Here is a 19,336-nt window from a genome sequence, read left to right as displayed (position 1 = left end):
CAAAGATTCATCAAGCTTGATTTCAGAAAAAAAAGGGATTAACAAAGTGCCTATCACCCGTATTCAGTTATTATATTAAATCTAGAATACTTATGTAGTTTAAAGAATTTTTGCGCAGAAGTAAAAGTTATTTTGCGTTTCAACACACTTGTATCGAAGGACGAAATTGGCAATACGAGGCTAATTTCCCGCCATGTTCATTAAAAAAGGAGTGATTGAGAGACTGGGCCCTAAATGCTTGTGACGTCAACCGGTATCTTGTAGCCAATGGTGTTATCGCCGAGATACCGGGTTGATGTCACAGGCTACTCGGCCCAGTCCCCCATAAGGCGCGTTTTTTACCTCGTGAACCAGGATTTTGATCGCAGTAAAAATCGAGATTGAACTCAAATCCCATTCTATTGCTTGTTTTTGCATGCTTTATGTTTCTATTTCTTAAAAAGAAAGATATAAGCTATGGGTTATAGGCACTTTAAGTGAACAAAAACTTCTTAAGTCAGCTCTGTCATGTTCGTTATTTCATGTTAAGGCCTTATAATTAATAACATTAGGTGATCTGTATTAACGTAATAAAGGCCTACATCACATCATGCCAGGTAATCTGTAAGCATTTGAATTGAACAGTTTTACACCTACCTCAAAATGTGGAAATCTGCGACAAAAAGCTTTTTTATATCTGGCGCCGCCTCTGGGTTGATTGCTAACATGAGGCAGACAAGTTATGAGGTAGTCTTCCACCAGTATGCCCTTATGAGTTTCCCACGCCTTTAGATTAAACACACTTATTCACGTCAAATCTAAAGCGACATTTTCAGTTCTTAGAAAACAAATATTTTATTTCAATAATAGTAATAATATTGATAATAATGATGGTGATGATGGTGATGATGACGATGGTGATGATGATGATGGTGATGATGATGATGATGGTAACAATAAATTTCCTCGAGGCTATTTGTTCACTTACCGCTAATGTGCTTCACTAGTTTGCTTATTGTTGCCGTTTTTCGTGTTCAGGGTTCATTACCCACTATTGATTTTACAGTTCTAGCTATCTTTACCTAGATAATATTTCTGCTTTATGCGCAAGTTACATCTGGGTTCAATTCAAACTTTCTTTAAATTTTGATTTCGCAGCTCGCTGGGTGATAGAATGATCTGGCTATCCTTTTCAAATAATTTTACTAAGGGGCTGACCAACAAAGTGATGAGGCCGGTATTCCCATAACAAAACAGGTTTCAATCAGTGCGTTAAAAAGACTTTCAACTCTTCTTTACCAACAATTGATCACTAGATTTCGGTAGAAAATTTTTGGTTTGCAAGTAGTTATTCCACTCACAGTTTGTTGTGCTTTTTTTTCCCGTTTTTGTCTTCCCCCACCCTGACCACGTTTGTAATACCCGATACTTAAGTGGTATAGTTACCTCTGCACCGGTAGGAAGAAGAGCTTTGTCATGACATTTTTGATACGTGAAGGTTCGGTAAAGAATCTGATTAACCATGCTTTCAGTATTCTCTGTATCGTCAAGTATCTGGTCAATCTTATCTGAATAAACATGTAATAAGAAAAGTAGTTATATGAGCTCCTGATAGTTTCTTTTCAAAACTGGAATAAGCTGAATTTACGGGACTTTACTCGTTGAATGCAATGCACACTCACTTCCTGGAGGAAAGGAATCTCCGTATTTAAGCCTGTACTTGTCCAGTAAAAATTTCGATTCGACCTGCGGAGAAACAATTACAGTTAAAAATTAAAAGTCGGGAAAGGTTCAACTTCAACGTTTACGCCCCAGCTTCCTTTCATTGCCTCTTTTATTTAACCCTTTTCAGACCGGGATTTTTCCCATGTTGATACGGCCACCAAAATTACACTGGGTAATGTGTACTCATTATTTCCAACATTAATGCATAACTTGACTGACACAATGACCCATCTTTACATAGTTTTCTAATCCATATTGCGTTAAATTGAATCAGTTTGCCAAAAGGAAATATATTTTGTAAATATATTATTTTTGCAAGTTTGGAATTAAAATGCAACTAGAACAATAGCAAGCTCTCTGTTTGGAAATCGCTAGAGGCATTGCCTCTCGCGATTCACAATTTACGAGGCCAAGAGCAAAAGCATTCATGTGAAAATAAGAAAAAAATAATCATTTTCATATCAATTTATGGCTTTCGGCTTTTAGTCTCGCGTTGAATCGAAGCAGAGGATTGGGACAACTCAGAAATGGCCTATTTAAAAAGAGAGCCTGCGTAAAAAAAATAAATAAATAAATAAATAAATAAATAACAGGCTTCTAGACTTTGCACTATTAACCAGCAGTAGAAACGTACGATCAATCTTAAGATAACATTAATTGTCAATAGAAATTTTTTTTTTTTCTTTTTGTTTATCAAGAAGTTGTTGTTATTAGGGCGAAGAGTGAGGTATGTAAGTGGAACACAAAAACGGAAATATTTAGCCCGCGAAATTCTCAGTGGAGCACGAAGGGAGTGACGTCACATGGTAGACAACACAGAAGCGAAGGTCTTTTTCGACTCTATCGAGTTTGCACAAAAAATCAATTTTTTATATCATTCTAAACGGAAAAATTTCTAGTTCAGGAGATCCAGATACTAACACAATCGCTGAGAGTGTTTCCGAGGAAAGGAAAAAAGAACACAAGAGAGATTCTGGCGTAGTTTGTGTCCTTTTGTCTGTGTAGAGAATGTATAGACAACAAAACTCTTGTTTCTTCACTTAAAAAAGCAGAGAATACATACGTTAAAAAATAACTGAGTGCGTTGTTGTCGGCTCCTGTGGAATATAATTTTCCATACCTGTCCGAAAATCCTCATTTAAATCAAATTGTAACGATAAAGGATGGAAACCATTTAAAAACGACTTACTTGTTCTAATCTATCCAACTGACTTGTTTCTTCCACCTTTCCTTTACAAAGGTTGTATATCCACACAGCAGGAATAGAAAAAATATTCCATGGTACTGGAATGGGATGATAGTTTCGATACGTCTCAATTGCAATTGCTTTTTTGAAAACCCATTCGTTTCGCGAATTATCCTGAAGAGAAAATGACAGTATAAACAAACATTGACAGAAGTAAAACCGAAAATAAACCTTATCCATAATATTATTGTACACCGAGGTTTAATCTCCAATAAAGTGCTTCCAGCACCCCGGGGGAGGGGAAAGGTACTCAACAAAGTTTTATACCAAGAGACTCCGCCTCAGGGTCCAACCCCTTACCCTTTTATTATCATTTTACACAAACTGAGGGTACGTCTTTCGTATACCTTTCCATAACAACATGGTACCCCTATCTTATACCTAGTTTAGATCTTTGCATCCCTTTAAGCAGTCTTTTAAATATAAAGAAATCACTAAACTAGAAAATTTTCTCGACTTTTTTTAGCAGCTATGAAATAATCCCTCCGTAGCCTTATTAGGTCATTTTACTGACCAAAATGACAGATTTTCCTACTTTTTTTTTTATATACTTCAACTAGTGAAGGCTGAAAAAGGTACCCATTCAGGGAGGAGCCTCCCCGTTTAAGCCATCATAGGCAGTACCCCCGGGTACCAGCACTGGTTTCGCATTAGCTTAACGGGAGCTGTGGTTACAGGCGCATTAACTATGAAGAACTTTATAAGTTTAAAGTGATAGCTACGAAACTTTGATAAGATGTACAGTATCATTCGGCAATAATATAAAATACGACCTTTGGATAATAGGTTTACGAAAAACCTTTTTCAAATAGTTTCAAACATTAACTTAAGGTAACAGATCTGCTATATAACCGCGTCACTTTCGAAAAGTTCTTTCTTTCTTAAATAGTCAATCATTTTCCAAAATAATAACTATACAAGCCTTTTAAGCGAGAAATGAACTTTGACATTCGAGGTGTCAATTTTCACACCTCAGGTGTAATTTCCAATTCATACCGCAGGCTCAGGTAATCATGAGTTGCGAATAACTACCTTTCTTTCGATAGCTAGGAATGAAAAAAAGCTCATTGGAACTGACTTATGCTTTGATTGTTAATTTACCTTTAAATTCTCGGGATTGTATGTCAGTTTTTTCTTGAGATATGGCGTTGGAAATAGTTTGTAACGCTTTGTAACTTCACGCGGCCGCCAAAACTTCCAAAATGCCGTTCTTCTTTCCAGAGATTTCAGTGGCTTTTCCTTAGCATTATACGAATTAACCTGGCAAGTTTCAGTGAGGTGATATTAATCCTCATCCTTTAGAATCGATTTGTTGCGGTCTATGAAAGCCAGGAAATCGCCTTTAACTAACTCGTCGCGCTACGCTGTTTTCTTCTTCGCCATCATAAATTCTAACCAGAAAACCTTTGTTCTTAAAGGCCCATGTTCACCCAAACGGCTTTGCGCGCTTGTGTTTTTGTTTTGAAACGATTCTTTTGTCAAATGCAGTGTTTTGATTGGCTTCCACTTTGAGGAGCGTTGCGTGACGATACTAAAAACGACTGCGAGGGAGACTACAATTGCAGCTTTTTTCACGCTCGATCGAAGCTTAGAGAGACAGTATCAAAGAAGCCAGTAAGACTTTTAATTCTTTTCCAAATGGAGGAAGATATATCGCCGACTTCGTTAAATGTCACCGCAGAAAGCACCTCAAAATTTAAACTGGTAGTAAATGCATATGGATGCCTTGTTGAGTCCGATGAACACAATGAAGGTCATAAATTACGAAACGTCTAAGCACCAGGTGAGGTTTTCCTGAAGCCCGATTCGACTGTGAAATGTTTTGATTCCTCAATCTATTATTTTGTGTTAATTCTTAGGAAGCTTTTAGGTATGTGTTCTCGAAAGAATAAGCGAGAAGTTGTGTTTGCAAAGCGCCGAATCAGCACTGCATACAGTCTGTAATCGCTGTAATCGCTGTATTACACTTTCTTTAGGTTTTGCTAAGGATTGGTTTGCTAATAAGAGTTCTCGCTACTTTAGAGCCGGCTTTAATCGTGATACGCCAGACGATAAGTTTACGTTAAGGATATCACTCGCTTCATAGGTTAAATTAAATAAAGCATTGTTCATGTTAGATTGACTCGCTTGTTTTGCTTTCAACTGATTTCAACGGGACCTTTGTTTACAATTGAACATTCGATGTAGAAGGAACTCGGCAAACACGCTGTCGGTAGAATTTACAGCCAAGAGTTTCTTTCCCATCTCTCCAGGGATTAAAAAAGCGGATTCACGGAGACGAATGTACTTCGGCGACCCCCGTCGACACGGTCTTCCAACCATGCTTCCAACCGTTCGTTTCGATGGAGCCGCCATCGAAAGTGCTGCAGTGAAACAAACACTCACAGAAACAAAAAGGCTCTATATCATTCCAAAATATCCAAAAAGATGTAAAGAAAAATACCAAAAGAACTTGTTGAGACTTTCTTTTAAACCAGATTTAGCGAACTGTAGAAGATTAACAAAGATTGACTTTACAGACTAAAGGCAGCGATTTTCAACTACGCGAAATGTTTTTTCTGGAGTACAGGGCGCGCAATGCATCTAGGGTGAACATGGGCCTTTAAGTAGCACCGGACGTGGCGAGCGAAAATCTTCGTTTGGACTCATTTCGTGACGTGCTGTCAATATGGCGTCGTAAGCAACGTTTTAGCCTTAGCAACGCGGTAATTTGCACAACACGTCATTTAACTGTGGCCTTATCTGTCATCGACCTTGAAGAATCATATATTAAATTTGTCTCTCGAAGGCTATTTTCAGGCATAGAAATGATTTAATAAGATCAAAACAATCGTTCTTTATTTGGGGAAGAATGAACTCACCGAAACAGGTAGACCGCGAATTCAGAGATACGCGTGACAGTCGATTTTGGCTCTAGACGTTAACGATTCGGGTAACGTGGTCACATTCCTGAGCGTTTGGTAGGCCAAAGATTGGCCAAATGCAAGTCGAGTTTTATGTGTTATTAATACACGTAACAGTAATGACATTTGTGGTATTAAAGTCGATGATGAAGAGATCAAGGTAAGTCTTTTCGCAGATGACTTGACTGTTTTTTTAAAGGATGATCTCTCTCCACAAACTTTCTTAAACTTACAGAAGATTATGGAACTTGCTCTGGTCTAAAGGTAAACCAAGAAAAGAGAGCGTTTTTGCTGCTAGGTAACCTGGCCTGTACCGTGCAAGAAGCCGCTCTGAACAACATAAAAATTAAACGATCAGTTAAAATCTTAGGAGTGTACATTTTACCTATGACATTCACGCAAAACAAAAGCTAAACATCAATGAATTAATCAGCTCCATTCAAATTAGGCTACGAATATGGAGGTGGAGGGATCTGACTATCATAGGGATAATTCAAATTGTCAAAACCTTTATTATCCCTGTCTTCTTATATCACACGAGCTTGATATTATTGGATAAAGAATTTGTGAAAGAAGCAAAACAAAATTATCTTCGATTTTATCTGGAAAGGAAAGGATAAAGTTAAACGCTCATCTATAAATAAATCTTGTTTTGTAATACGTCTTCAGCTCCTTCCCCCCCCCCCCCCCCCTCCCGCCTCGATTAGTTTATAAGCTATTTGCGGGTGGCAAAGTAATGTAATTAGTTATTTTCAAAATTTGTTGCTGTTGTTATCGAAGATGGAGGTCTTAAAGCGCCACATTAAAATTCCATAATTGAAACTTCAAAGAGTACTTTGCTGCAAGAAATTGGCAAATGATCAACCGAGTGGTTGGAAAACAATCCTTTTGCATTATCTGAAACCAGGAGAGAATGAGCTAAGAGAGCGAATCCCTGTGCCCCATTTTAATTTTTTTAAATCTATTTAAATTTGCGCGCGTGCTGCGAAGGTTATTTTTTGTCTGTTGTTTCCGTGATCCGCATGGTCTACTTTCACGTGAACGTGACATGTTTCGCCGCCAAACATTTGAAGTTTGACAGCCATTACAGTAATTAGCACAAGGAGCCGATACGAATCGGCTCCTGTTGTTGACATGTTTTTGATCAGCGCGTTCCGCTCATAATTAAGGAATGAATTTCATTTACAAAGGGATTGCAGTATTGGAGTCAAAATTGCACTTTGAGATTAAAGATTGAGATTTTCTAACGGCTGGTAACCTCATTTAAAGTAACGAATATCGAATTCTGACACACTGTGAAAGCCAAAGGCAAAGGTTATCACGCGTGAAACACGAAACCTTTAATAAGTGGCTGGCTTCAACTGTTTATGCAAATGTACAAGACATTTTTTCTCTTTTTGGCCATCCCGATAAAATGTTTCGTTTCCCATCGCCCGACCGACCTATTTTTTTCGAAAAGTAAAAGAAAAAAAAAAAATCAGATTCACTGGTCAAAGAAGCAAGTACGTTGATTTACAAGCACACGATCTTGTTTTAACAACAATTGGTATGACATGATGTCCTTGTCTTCAATTAACATCGATACTACGTTTTTAAAGGCTGTTTAGACATTTGATAGTCGTGTTAATATACATCTTTTACCATCTGATTATATATCATACAGGTTAAAAGTGAGATTTAATATGCAAAAGTAAACTGGAACACAAAGTTTTCATTCTCTCTTTTTTTGCCCGACCGACCGACCCACCATCACAAGAGACCGGCGGGGCGTTGGGAAACGAAACATTTTATGGGCATGGCCTTTCCAGGAATACTTTTCTTTCAGAAACAGTACATTTGCTTTTAACAATTATTCTTGAGAGTTTCAAACTGCACTGCTTCTTCTTAACGTCTAATACCTGCGATGAATTCTTCGCTGTGCGAACACAAATCAGGTCAGATGCATCAAGCTGTTAAACAGCCGCTAACCTGGATACCAGAGACTTCTGATGCTCGGTTTCCGGTTTCGGTCAATCCTTTAAAGTGAGCGGTGTACCCACATTTTTATAGCGCCCTCTCCAAATTTAAATGTTTGGGTGCCAAACATTCATGTTTGAACCCACTTTGAGCCTATTTTCTCGTTACGTGTCCACGGTTGAATCCAGACGACGGTATCACAGCTCGCGGATGTGCGTGGATGTCACCGGAAGAGACAGTTGTCTTTTTAATACAATAGGTTGTTTGTTGTTTATATACTAATGTAGCGAAGACCCCAATGATCAGTTTTGGTCGAGTCGGAACCGCTTTCTCTGGTGAACTCCCAGAAGCCAGGACCGTTCTGCTCTTCGGTAACTACTCTGGCTAGATTATTCCACGTAGAAATCTTTTGACTCGTCGTCGAAAATAATGCTAAGTTTACACGCCATATCGTTGCTGTGCGTGATCGGCAGTGAAATGAATTACCCGCCAAGTTTAAAATTACATGACGCCACTCTAACCGACCAATAAGGTCGCGTCCTTAAAACAACCACGCAGTATGACACAGAACCAAGAATAGATTGAAAATAATTTCCACGGGAAGAGGGTCATGTATGGGGGATTCGTTCTCTTAGATCATTCTCTTTTGCTGAAACCTGTTGGTGGTAAATTAGTCTTGTGACTTTGATTTGAAGAAATTGCCTATTAAATTACCAGCCTTTTATGAAGAATGCTTAAATTTTTTTTGCAAAGTGCTCTGCGGTAAATGATTTAAATGTATAGCATTTAAAAGGAAAAGACTTGTCAAAAGTTATCTTATGGAACAAAAAATAAAAGGGGGGGGGGGCACAATATGTTTGGCGGGATGTGGGATTTGGCTTTTTTTTTTTTCGTGGTCATACTCGCGATCGGATTGCGAGCTGAAAACAGGAGCAGGATGCGGGAATTTTAATAACCAGCGGGAGCGGGATTTCGCATTTTTGGGGGGATGGGATTCGGGAATCGTAAGGGAAAAGTAGTGGGATACGGGAATTTAGTTTTGTCTTGACTAAGAATTAATTATTAGCCTTGACTGAAGCAAAATGGTTCTTTAGTGTGTATACTGCCTTTGTAGTCAAGCTATGGGTGTCAAAGGAAGTGAAGCCTGTCAATAGATACCAGCTTTAGCCTTTATTTTGTCTGCTTCTACTGCTACTACTTTATTTTTGGGATTACTTTATCGCAGTTTTAATATCTTAAGAGCAAATGTCTGTAAAAATCGAGCAAAATCGAAATTTCGCGGCCACAGTCAAAAAATCATTTTCGCTCATATCTTGTCCATAGATAGGTATAAGTAAGAAATTAAACGTGGTGTAGTTTGTTTTTCAAAAGGCCGCTTGGATTTGGAGAAAATCGACAAAATCAATTTTCGTGGTCGGCGACTTGAAAACAACCAAAATTTGAGGCAAAATGAGGCGGTCTCAAAACGTCGCTCGCACGCAAAAAGGAAGAAAGCGTGGTAAAATATTCCCCGATAAATCAATTTATAAAGGATTTTAGCCCTAGTATGGCGGTTAATTCTTATCTTCACGATAATGTGGAAGGTAAACAATTTTATTTTAGTTTTGGTTCTTTTTCAACTCAACGAAGTTTAAATTTAGGCTTCAAGTCGCGATTTAATTTTTAGGCATGTGCTACACCTTGGTTTTTCCTGAAACTCAAGGCATAAGTCATTTAAACATTGTGCTAAAACATATGTAAGAATTGGCCTGGGTAATTAAATTTGTACTTCACACGAACCTTCCGAAGTTGAATAAATTTTGCTTGAAATATGAGACTTTTCAAGAACGTCGGTTGGTTGTTGCTCGACAAGCCACGATGGCTGGACTCTCCAAGAGAAACGTAACACACAATCGCACTTGTATTAAAGACATTAAATGTACTGAGACGATAATTTTTGTTACCTCACTGTGTTTTCCCGTTCTGGTTAACTGGCATTGCGCCTAGTCCCAAGCTAATCAACAGAAGATCCAAAACCTCGAGGAAACGTGGTGCGTGAAAATAACCTCAAACAGAACATTTCTTGGTATTGCTGGCCTTTCTTTTCCTCAGTCAAACTTTTACATCCATTGCCATTTAAAAATTCTAGGTCTCACAAAAACTGCGATTTTGATAGTGAAACTTTCGGGCTGCCGATACACCTTTGGTAATAAATGTCTGGTCAAAAGTGTTGCGTGACAGTATTCACAGGCTTTCCAATCTAACCATTTGAGCGATGCCTTTTTTTAATGTTCTAGCCGGAAGTAGCATATTATGCTACTAACAATCCAAATCATGTTTTTTTTTTAAATTTTTTTCCTAAGTTTTCTTAAAGTATGCTTCTATACAATACTCAATAAGTCCAAAAATTAAATATAGTTTTTCACGTCAACTTCCCCCCTCTTGCCTTGTATTTGCCTTTGATTGACTTCAGGCTTCAATCTCTAGCTATTACACCGCGTTATCAGGCGGCTGTCTTTTCTCTCGCCGATGTAAGTTCCATTGTTTTGGATAACAGTTTTCGTAAACATTCTGCAATTATCTTTCAGTATTTTTTTCCTGATCTGAACATGGTTGTCCGATCGTCAAACTCTTGTTTCTGTTTATATACAGAGGAACCCCGCCTTTTGACCACCCCGTTTATACGACCACCTCTTGTCTCACCTCCCATAGTCCTTCGACCCAGACATGAAAATCTCCGAGTCATTTTATTATTTTGAAGACCTCTTCAATGCCACCACCTCGCTATTACGACCAGGATTTTATGGCCCAACGCTGGGGTTCCACTGTATATTTTAATTTCAGTTTTCCACTTTATAGAACAAAAAACAAAAAGATGTGCGTCAGCTGGACTATGGCGATTAATGTGAAGAACTAAAATTTAGGCCCCGCTTATATGAAAAAAATTTGTCTCGAGCAGAAGGGTCACCAGCTTACCCGAGCTTCCCTGGAAGAGGCAACTTTTCACGCATTTCTTTACAAAACATGGCGAACCGTTTAAATGACAAAAAGTTGGCTCGGCTGGAAGGCTGACCCACCTTGTCCAGTCACCCTTTTGCAATGGTAGGGTCAGCCTCCTAGCCAGGCCAACTTTTCTCCATATTAAGCACTTTACGCGCTTTTCGGAAAATCCACGTGCCCAGTGGAACGGTACATTCCAGTTGCACCGACCAAACAAAAGCCACCGCGAGTTTGGTTATAGTGCTTGTAAGCAGGATACAGATCAGTGGTCCTGGGGAAAATAATTTTGTCAAATGGAAGGAGACATTTCGGTCCGACCGTCTAGATCAAATCCGATCCGTATCGGTAAAGGGCTTGCATAGCCAAAGCGAGACAATTAGAGCATGCCCGAAGGCTGGTTGGGGTCAATGTCTTTTTTTTTTCTCTCGGCTGGGAGGGTGACTCTCCTACACGAGACAGGTTTTCTCCATATAAAGGGGATCAAAATTTTCGGATACGAAATTGTGATAGAGAAGGAATCAGAGAAAATTTCAAAATTCTCGAAAAAAATAATTTTGAAGCCCTTGTAATTTCGATCGAAAAGAATACTCAAGTTGCCCTTTGGATGACCGAACAATTTTTATAATTATATGGCGCCGCATGAAACTTAGTAATTTGGATAGCATGAAAGTGTTTTCAATACAGTTAGGAGGAAACTGACGTTGGGTGCCCCTGTCAACTATCGCCTATCGCTTCCACTACTTTCTTTACCCACAAAGTTTTGTTTTCAATTTTACTCTCGGTCATTTTGCCATGTTCTGAGTGTGCGCTTTAGTACCGGTCTTGAGACTGAAACTTGGTGGCTCGTCGGAAATCCATGATCAGAACTCTTGAAAAGAAAGTCTCCGACCATAACTTTCTCTCTGTCATCAGTGAGACGGATATTGAGGCTGCATCCGCTTCTGGGCCTGTTTCTCGAAAGTCCTGATAATTAACGGGCCCCTAAAGCTGTTCTTGATTACATGCAAGATAGAAATTTCAATAGTTTTGCATCTAACATGATAAAACTATCAGTTAATGATTTCGGGCCCGAAAAGTAATAGGGACTTTGGACAAACGGACCCCTGGGAAACAGTGCCTAAACAGTGTCCTTTTTAACGTGAATTTGAAGACGCCAGGGCAAAACCCATTGGTAAACACGTTTGATTCCAGCTTTCTAGCTTGCTGTATCTGCGGTATATCATCTTAGTGTCAGGTTTTAAAGCTTGTTTGAGTAGCCGAACATGCTGTAAGGAGGAAATTATCCGATATACTTTGAGGTATCCTTTGGTAAAGGAATCAGAGAGGAACAGGTCAGCTTTCTAGACCCCAGGTTTCCTTCATTGTATATATTCAATACTACAAACTGGAACTCACGCCTTAAGTCTTCACACTCAAGGAGAGGTTTGTAGTCTTGAAAATAGCGCTACGTCATCTGCCACTCCAAAAGGCCGCCCTGCCTGGATAGCATTTCCCCAATTACTTTGCAATATTTCCTTAGTTGAGTGTGCTAATGCAAGTTTTTTAATGCTGGTTAGCCTGTGCAAGCATTTGAAAAGGGGGGAGACAGGGCTTAGAGCAAATTGCTTACCGAACATCCTTGAGTAAGAGTTACAGCGTAACCCTTTCGACGGGTTCTTCTAGCCCCTCAACGACCATTCCATGTGAGTCTTAAGAGGTAGTACCAAGAGAGAGTACCTAAGTAAGATTCAGAGCCACCCTTCCTCAAAATATACATATGAAATAGCATAATTTTTTCTTTATTATGATTCTTCACTCAAAACAAAAAAAGCTTCCGAGATCATTTATCGAGGTTTTCCAAAGTAAAACCTACTCAGTGTTCGTGTGTACTAGCAGGGCGTATGATTTTGATGTTTTCCAAATCCGTTAGTCAATTCTTTTATCACGCAGGTGTCAGATAAACTGACCACCACTTTACACTTTTAAATCAAGCACTGTTGACAGCCAGACTATGCAACCTTTCAGTTGTTGTATAATTGAACAAATAACTTTGGAAACATCAAAGAAATGTATAAACAATTTTGTTTTCTGCACATTCTTAAGTTCGAAAGATGGTGTTCGTTGTCACGCCACATCACTCCTTGTCTTCTCACACTTAGGCAATACTGTGACTCGCTATATGTAGTAACTGATTCTACTAAATGGTAAGAACATCTTTCAAATCGCCGAAAATGTCTTTAAAACATATTTTTCTCGTGATATATTTTGTTCAACCACCTTAAGAATTTAGATCATAACGCTCATTTGGTTTGAGTGACATTTTAATAACCCTGGCCCATCTCCAATGACCTTTCATTAGAGGTCAAATTACAAAATGCGTTAGCGCCAGCAGAATTTGGAGCTTGAGCGTAGAAAAATTAAAAGAAGTGCCCCGTACTATAAAGGTAAGTTAATTTCTTTTTCGTGTTAGCAAATTTATTATCGTACTACTATCGTACATCAGATTTCTTTTCAGGAAACACCAATGATCCGTTTCGGCAACAGCGAGGCGTTGTTGAATTATGCAAATGTATCCTATTTCACTCAAAAGTTGTTCAAGTTCAGAAGGTTCGTCTGAAGCGCAGATTAAATTACCCAACCCAGTTCTCACATATGTTTTAGCACAGTGTTTTAATAACTTATAGCTTGAGTTTCAGGAAAAACCAAGGTGTAGCACATGCCTAAAAATTAATTCGCGACTTGAAGCCTAAATTTAAACTTCGTTGAGTTGAAAAAGAACCAAAACTAAAATAAAATTGTTTACCTTCCACATTATCGTGAAGATAAGAATTAACCGCCATACTGGGGCTAAAATCCTTTATAAATTGATTTATCGGGGAATATTTTACCACGCTTTCTTCCTTTTTGCGTGCGAGCGAAGTTTTGAGACCGCCTCATTTTGCCTCAAATTTTGGTTGTTTTCAAGTCGCCGACCACGAAAATTGATTTTGTCGATTTTCTCCAAATCCAAGCGGCCTTTTGAAAAACAAACTACACCACGTTTAGTTACTTGCTAATAAGTATGTATGAACAAGATATGAGCAAAATTTAATTTTTGACCGTGGCCGCCGGTTGTTCGATATTTACAGACATTCGCTCTTAACACTTCTAAGAAAAATGATATATAGATTTAGCCAAGGCTGAAAGCGAATTTCTGGTTAATAAATAAATACGTGTAAACAAAAAAAATTAAATCGAATAAGGAAGTATTCAACTAGTCGCAGTTAGGTATTTGCGTCGACAACCTGTTTTCTTGCGAAAACACGCTGGCCTTATTTGAAGTGTGGTTGGTTCGACTCTTAATTAGCTCGACTTCTGATCTAACAAACGAACTTAACTTAATGTAGGTCAACCCAGTTAATCATAGTTATAACTTGGTTCGTCTCATGAGAAATTCGACGTTTTGAGATACTTTGAAAGCAGCTTTTGAAGATTTTAAAACACCCACAGCACGTGTTTTATCAAGTCAGAAATTACCTCGCGCTAAGCTAGAATTGTAAACCTTGATAATAAACCGCAACCTTTCATGCTTAAGACATCTGTCTTATCTGATAACATTGAAAAGTTATGTACAGTTACCTGCACTCGCTGGTAAGTGTTGGAAAGCAACGCGATCAGCATGTTAATGAGGATGATAAGAGCAAAAACAAGATAGGCAGCAAACAAAAGCTGAGCGAGAGTTTCTGAATATGAGTCAGTAGATTCAAGAGGACTCAAGCCTTCTGTTAAATCAAGCAATGACCATCCAAGGTGGGTAGCTATTTTCCACCAGCTGGAAAAATATAACATATAAAACTTTATTCCATTATTTTTAGTATATATTATATTTAAGGTGTTTCGATACAGTTTTTCGGAGACCATACCGATGTTTTTCAGTCACATTAAAAGTGATTTTATCCTTGTCCAATCGCTACACAATTTCATTATTGATTGATTAAGAATTGAAGTTTGTCAAGATGCTTTTTTTTACTTAATAAAATCGATATCACCAAGACAAAAATAAAAAAAAAAATAGCTTTGAAATCGATAAAATACGAATTTTGCGCGATCTAGACCTGCTATTGAAAATCCGACACCAGGAACTTAAAGTGTGGTGTTTAGCATATAACATCGTTGAGAAGTAAAAAATTCTGTATGTTTGAATTCAAATAAAACGCAAATATATTTCAAACCTTATATTTTCAATAGCCGTAATGTTTAATAAACAAAGTTCTAAATAACTCACATTAATCTTAAGTAGCGTCAGAAGTCTGTTTAACGTCATATTTCGATGTAGGAAATTTTGGTGTATTTTCTTTCTTGTGACCCTGAAAACTAAGCTGTTTTCTAACCACTTGTCTAAGTGGAACTTTGCTCTAAATTTTGACTTTTTAACGCTTTTCTGAATATCTCTAAAACGGCTCGACAGAATTCTTTTCAAACCTCATCACATAATCTTCATAACGTATATAATAGTGTCTGATACTTCCATGGAGATTGATTCACTGCAAGAGAAACGTACGTGTAGCCTACGAACCGGCCAAAAATCCGCGTTTCAACATTAGCTGTTTTGACGTTATGCTATAATCTCTCCAAAATAATGCCCACCATACATACCTCCAACAGGAGGGCATTTTGCATGCGCATGCGTGCATCCGCTGAACGACAATAGCGTGGGCGCATCAAATCTGAAAGTGGGAAATTGAAAACTCGCGCACAGTCCTTTTCAGGAAGCCATTTTCGTTGGTACTTTGCATACTGTACTTTCCTACAAAAAATATTCTTCATGACAAAAATCGACGTTTTTTATCGGGTTTTCAGTTGTAGATTTTTCAGCAGTAGGTTTTTTTGGCCTTTTAAAGACTTCAAGACTCACTGGAAAAGCAATGCATTTCTATCGTTTGATTTCCAGACTCGTGGTCTTACTTATCAAGGAGGAAATGCATCGTAGCAATGTTCAATACTTTAAGATTTAAAAGGAAAAAAATTGACTACGCGAGGTTTATTAATTAGCGCGATGTCTCATGTTAAACTGATCGCGGGGACACGCGTTTAAATATGCCTCTAAAATATGAAATCTATGGGTGTTTTACAGTTTTTCGAAAGTTTTCGCAAAAAAAAATATTCTACAGGAAATGGAGAATGGATTGAGTTTAAGACAGCCTGACAATTGCAAGTGATTGATGTAGTACATAATCAGTTGAGTATTCCATAAGCTCAGTCGCAGACAAAAAAAAATACACATCGCGCAGAATGCCTATTCTTGGGACATTTACTTCCAGTTCAACAAAGTTCGTAGATCTGTCATATTACGCGCAATCATGCTGAGACTCTATGAAAGCCCTTCAGCCATTGGTTGGCAAGAATGCACGACGAAGCTCATCAATATGTTGTACATACACTTTGCTCTATTTTGTGGGAAAGTTAAACCACAGAAAAAAAGGTGAAATTTTCCATTTATTTTAGCGCGTGCGAGATCTCGATTATGTCGTAAATAAACTCGCTGCGAGGTGAGTAAAATTGAGCGTGGAAGCCAGAAAACTCGTCGCTGATTGTAATGTTTTGCTTCTCCATTCGAAAGATGTTAGCTCTTATATTGACCCACAAAGCAATTTAACCAAAATGGCAGGTAAGTAAGTTCAGTTTTTTCAATAGATCGGGCTGTTTTCGTCAGCAAACGGAGGAACCATATGAATTTGTAAAGGATGGATCGGGTTTTCGAAGAGCTCTGATACTAGCTCCCGATCCTTGACATTTTTTTTTCCATGTTCATTGCAAGATTTGGTCGGTACGGGTGAAATGAACCAGCTGACGCAACGCGATCAGTTTAAAAGTTCCCGGCTTCTCTGGACCATTTTGCAATAGTAATAATTTTCTTACTTTAAGCATACCTGCACTTGAAAGTACATGCTGGCCATCACATCCACTTTAACTCGTTCTATTCATTGTACTGATCAAGCGTATACGCGTGGCGGATTGTGTTAATAAACTTTAGTGATTCTTTAATATATTTTAAAGTTCGCGGCACCAGCTTATAACGTACTTCAAAATAATAAATTGAGTGTTTTTCAATGGCGTATTGTTATATTTGACAGCCATTGTTATTCATAACCGTGCTTAAAACAATAGCTCGCTGGCCTTAGGTACGCTCCTTTTCTACCAGGCTTTTTCAAACTCGCAGGGATAGTGGTTCTTGTCCATAAATTTAAAAAGTTAAAACATATTCTGTTTAAGGAAAGAGTAATCTAACCTATTGTATCGGTAGATTCGACGATTTTGTCACTGCATGGTTACCAGAAATCACGCTCAAAGTCAGCTTCCATACCAAAAATGGCCTATTTTTAGCAATTTTCAAGTGCAGAGGGATTGTCCTTCTGCTACGAAAAATCCTTATCTTTTGTGCTTAAATCGTAGATATATCATTCATTTTCAATATTCCGTCAGTGGATTTGGAGCTAAAGAAGTCGCGCGAATGACTTTTTTCAACGTTGGTGGGCCAATAGAGGCCCTTTCTTCTCTTATTCAGAGCTTATTGAAAGCGCTTGTGCGTTCGAATTTGCCACTTCGGCGGTCATGAATAGCTGATCATGTCCACTCATTCTTCGCGATGCATAAACCAAAAAAACGAACAATACTTTGTTTTTATTTAGCTCTAAAAGATACAGAGATTTTTCCCAAGTTTAACAATTATGAAGCGACTCTTGTGTAACAGCTGCTGTGTTCCACAATCGATTTCTTGTTATTTAACAATTATTATCATAAGGCTCAGTTAATACCGTTGAATAATCCCTGAGACGAAGTCGAAAAATATTAACTGAGCCTGAGGTAGGCTTTTGTACATTATGCTAGCATTTTTTCGAGCATTTTAGTGAGGCAAAAGTATTGAGCATTATTCGAGCATTTTAGTGGCATTTTACCCGGGAAATTAATTTTTTCGAGAAAATAAAATAGAAATTAACTTTTTTCAGGAGCCCATGCCCCAGGAGCTCCTGCTTTTTTAAACAAAACGAAGACTAAAACTCAAAATTCACAAAAAACCTAATACAGCTGGTTTTTTTGGCTGTATTTATACGTTGTCGTTGTTACTTGCAACACTTGCACGTTTTTGTAAGTGTAAACTTTGAAATTAATTAAAAAAAAAAAACCGTTTGTATAATGAGCATTATCCGAGCATTTTAGTGACTTTTTTGGGGAGACCGAGCATTTTAGTGGGAAAAATGAAGCATTAAGGTGGAGCATTTTAGTAGGGAAGCAAAAGCATAATGTAGAAAAGCCTAGCCTGAGGTGAATAATTGTTTTAGTATATTCACACGCAGTAATCTCAACAGAGTCAGAAAGGAAACCATTAAAAGAAAAAACGATTAGTTTGATTGACGGGTGAATTCATGCGTGAACACGAAGCCGTAAACAGTGGTGCGTAAAAGTTAGATCTTTGGAGTATCTTCAAACATGGCAAATGATAGTTTTAATCTTTTTGTATCGAGTTTTGTACGCTTTAGCATCAGCAGTTTAAAAGAAAACGCGGAAAATTTAAATTACTACCTATTTCTGAGCAGAAAAGTAGAGCTTTATTTGTTTCTGTCAACACACCGTGAATGAGAAAGTTTTCTTTGTCGCTTCTTGCAAATGCTGTCAACAGCGATCAAGGTGAGCGTTGTTTATCTCCAAAGTTCTTTGTCTTGTTTAACTTACTGGCACGTACAATTTTCGAAAATATTTGCCTTCCTCTTTTCTCCATAAATTAACTTCTATTTATAGGCAAAATTAATCTTGCGAGAAAATCCTGAAATCACAAAACAGTGACAAAGCGACCTCGTTTTCCTCTGTAGTGGTTTACGTAGCTTCGAGCGTATAAAAAGGCGGCTACAGGAAACCACTTCACAATAAATCACGTTGTTTAAACACCATGAACTCTTTTCTTGCCTTCAAAGTCTCAGCACTTGGATGTTCGTGTATCTTTATAAAGGCTTTACTATGAAACTTCGGCAAAACACCCCAGTTCACGACAGCGATTTTGTTCTGCTTTATATTCACCGCCTAGCGCGGTGAATATAACGTCATAGTCCGAGATAGCTAACCAATTAGATTGCTTGAATTACCAAGATCACTGAGTGTGTATATACTAATAATTCATATTTGATGACCGTAGTGATCCATTCAAAACAAAGAATGGCCATCACTCCATACTAACCGACGATGTTGTTCACCTTTAAAGTATGCGGCTAAGGCGTCAAAGAGGCTGCATACTCTTCGTGTCCTCAAATGCGGAGGAGTTCCACCTGCCGACCTACTTAAGGATTATTTTGCGCTCATCAGTTCTGTCCTTGAATACTGTTGTCCTGTGTGGCATATATAATGCCCTCCCCGTCGAAACATCAGGTAGCATCGAGCGTGTGCAGAAACGGGCGCTGCGCATCATCTTTCCTGCACTGCACTACCAAGAGGCCTTAGCTACTACCGGGTCTGTATCACTTCACACAAGAAGAATGGAGTTGTGTAGCAATTTATTTACAAAGATAAAAGAGCCCGAGTCCCGTCTTCGCCATCTTGC

At 38.3% G+C, this 19,336-nt stretch overlaps 1 protein-coding gene across 1 annotated transcript in view; it reads right to left on the bottom strand.

Moving 5' to 3' along the window:
• LOC140926764 (uncharacterized) overlaps positions 1 to 19,336 on the bottom strand; it is a 45,151-nt gene that overhangs the window by 13,628 nt on the left and 12,187 nt on the right. Inside the window, exons 4-8 of the mRNA XM_073376464.1 lie at positions 14,386 to 14,578; positions 2,894 to 3,064; positions 1,662 to 1,725; positions 1,426 to 1,547; positions 637 to 765 (exon numbers count right to left, since the gene is read on the bottom strand). Of these exons, the coding sequence (XP_073232565.1) occupies positions 637 to 765; positions 1,426 to 1,547; positions 1,662 to 1,725; positions 2,894 to 3,064; positions 14,386 to 14,578 (679 nt within the window). The remainder of the gene's footprint in view (positions 1 to 636; positions 766 to 1,425; positions 1,548 to 1,661; positions 1,726 to 2,893; positions 3,065 to 14,385; positions 14,579 to 19,336) is intronic.

Source organism: Porites lutea, chromosome 2 (assembly GCF_958299795.1).
Source record: "Porites lutea chromosome 2, jaPorLute2.1, whole genome shotgun sequence".
Taxonomy (NCBI): Eukaryota; Metazoa; Cnidaria; class Anthozoa; order Scleractinia; family Poritidae; genus Porites; species Porites lutea.
The sequence above is the reverse complement of the archived record's forward strand: the minus strand, read 5'-3'. Positions and strand labels throughout refer to the sequence as shown.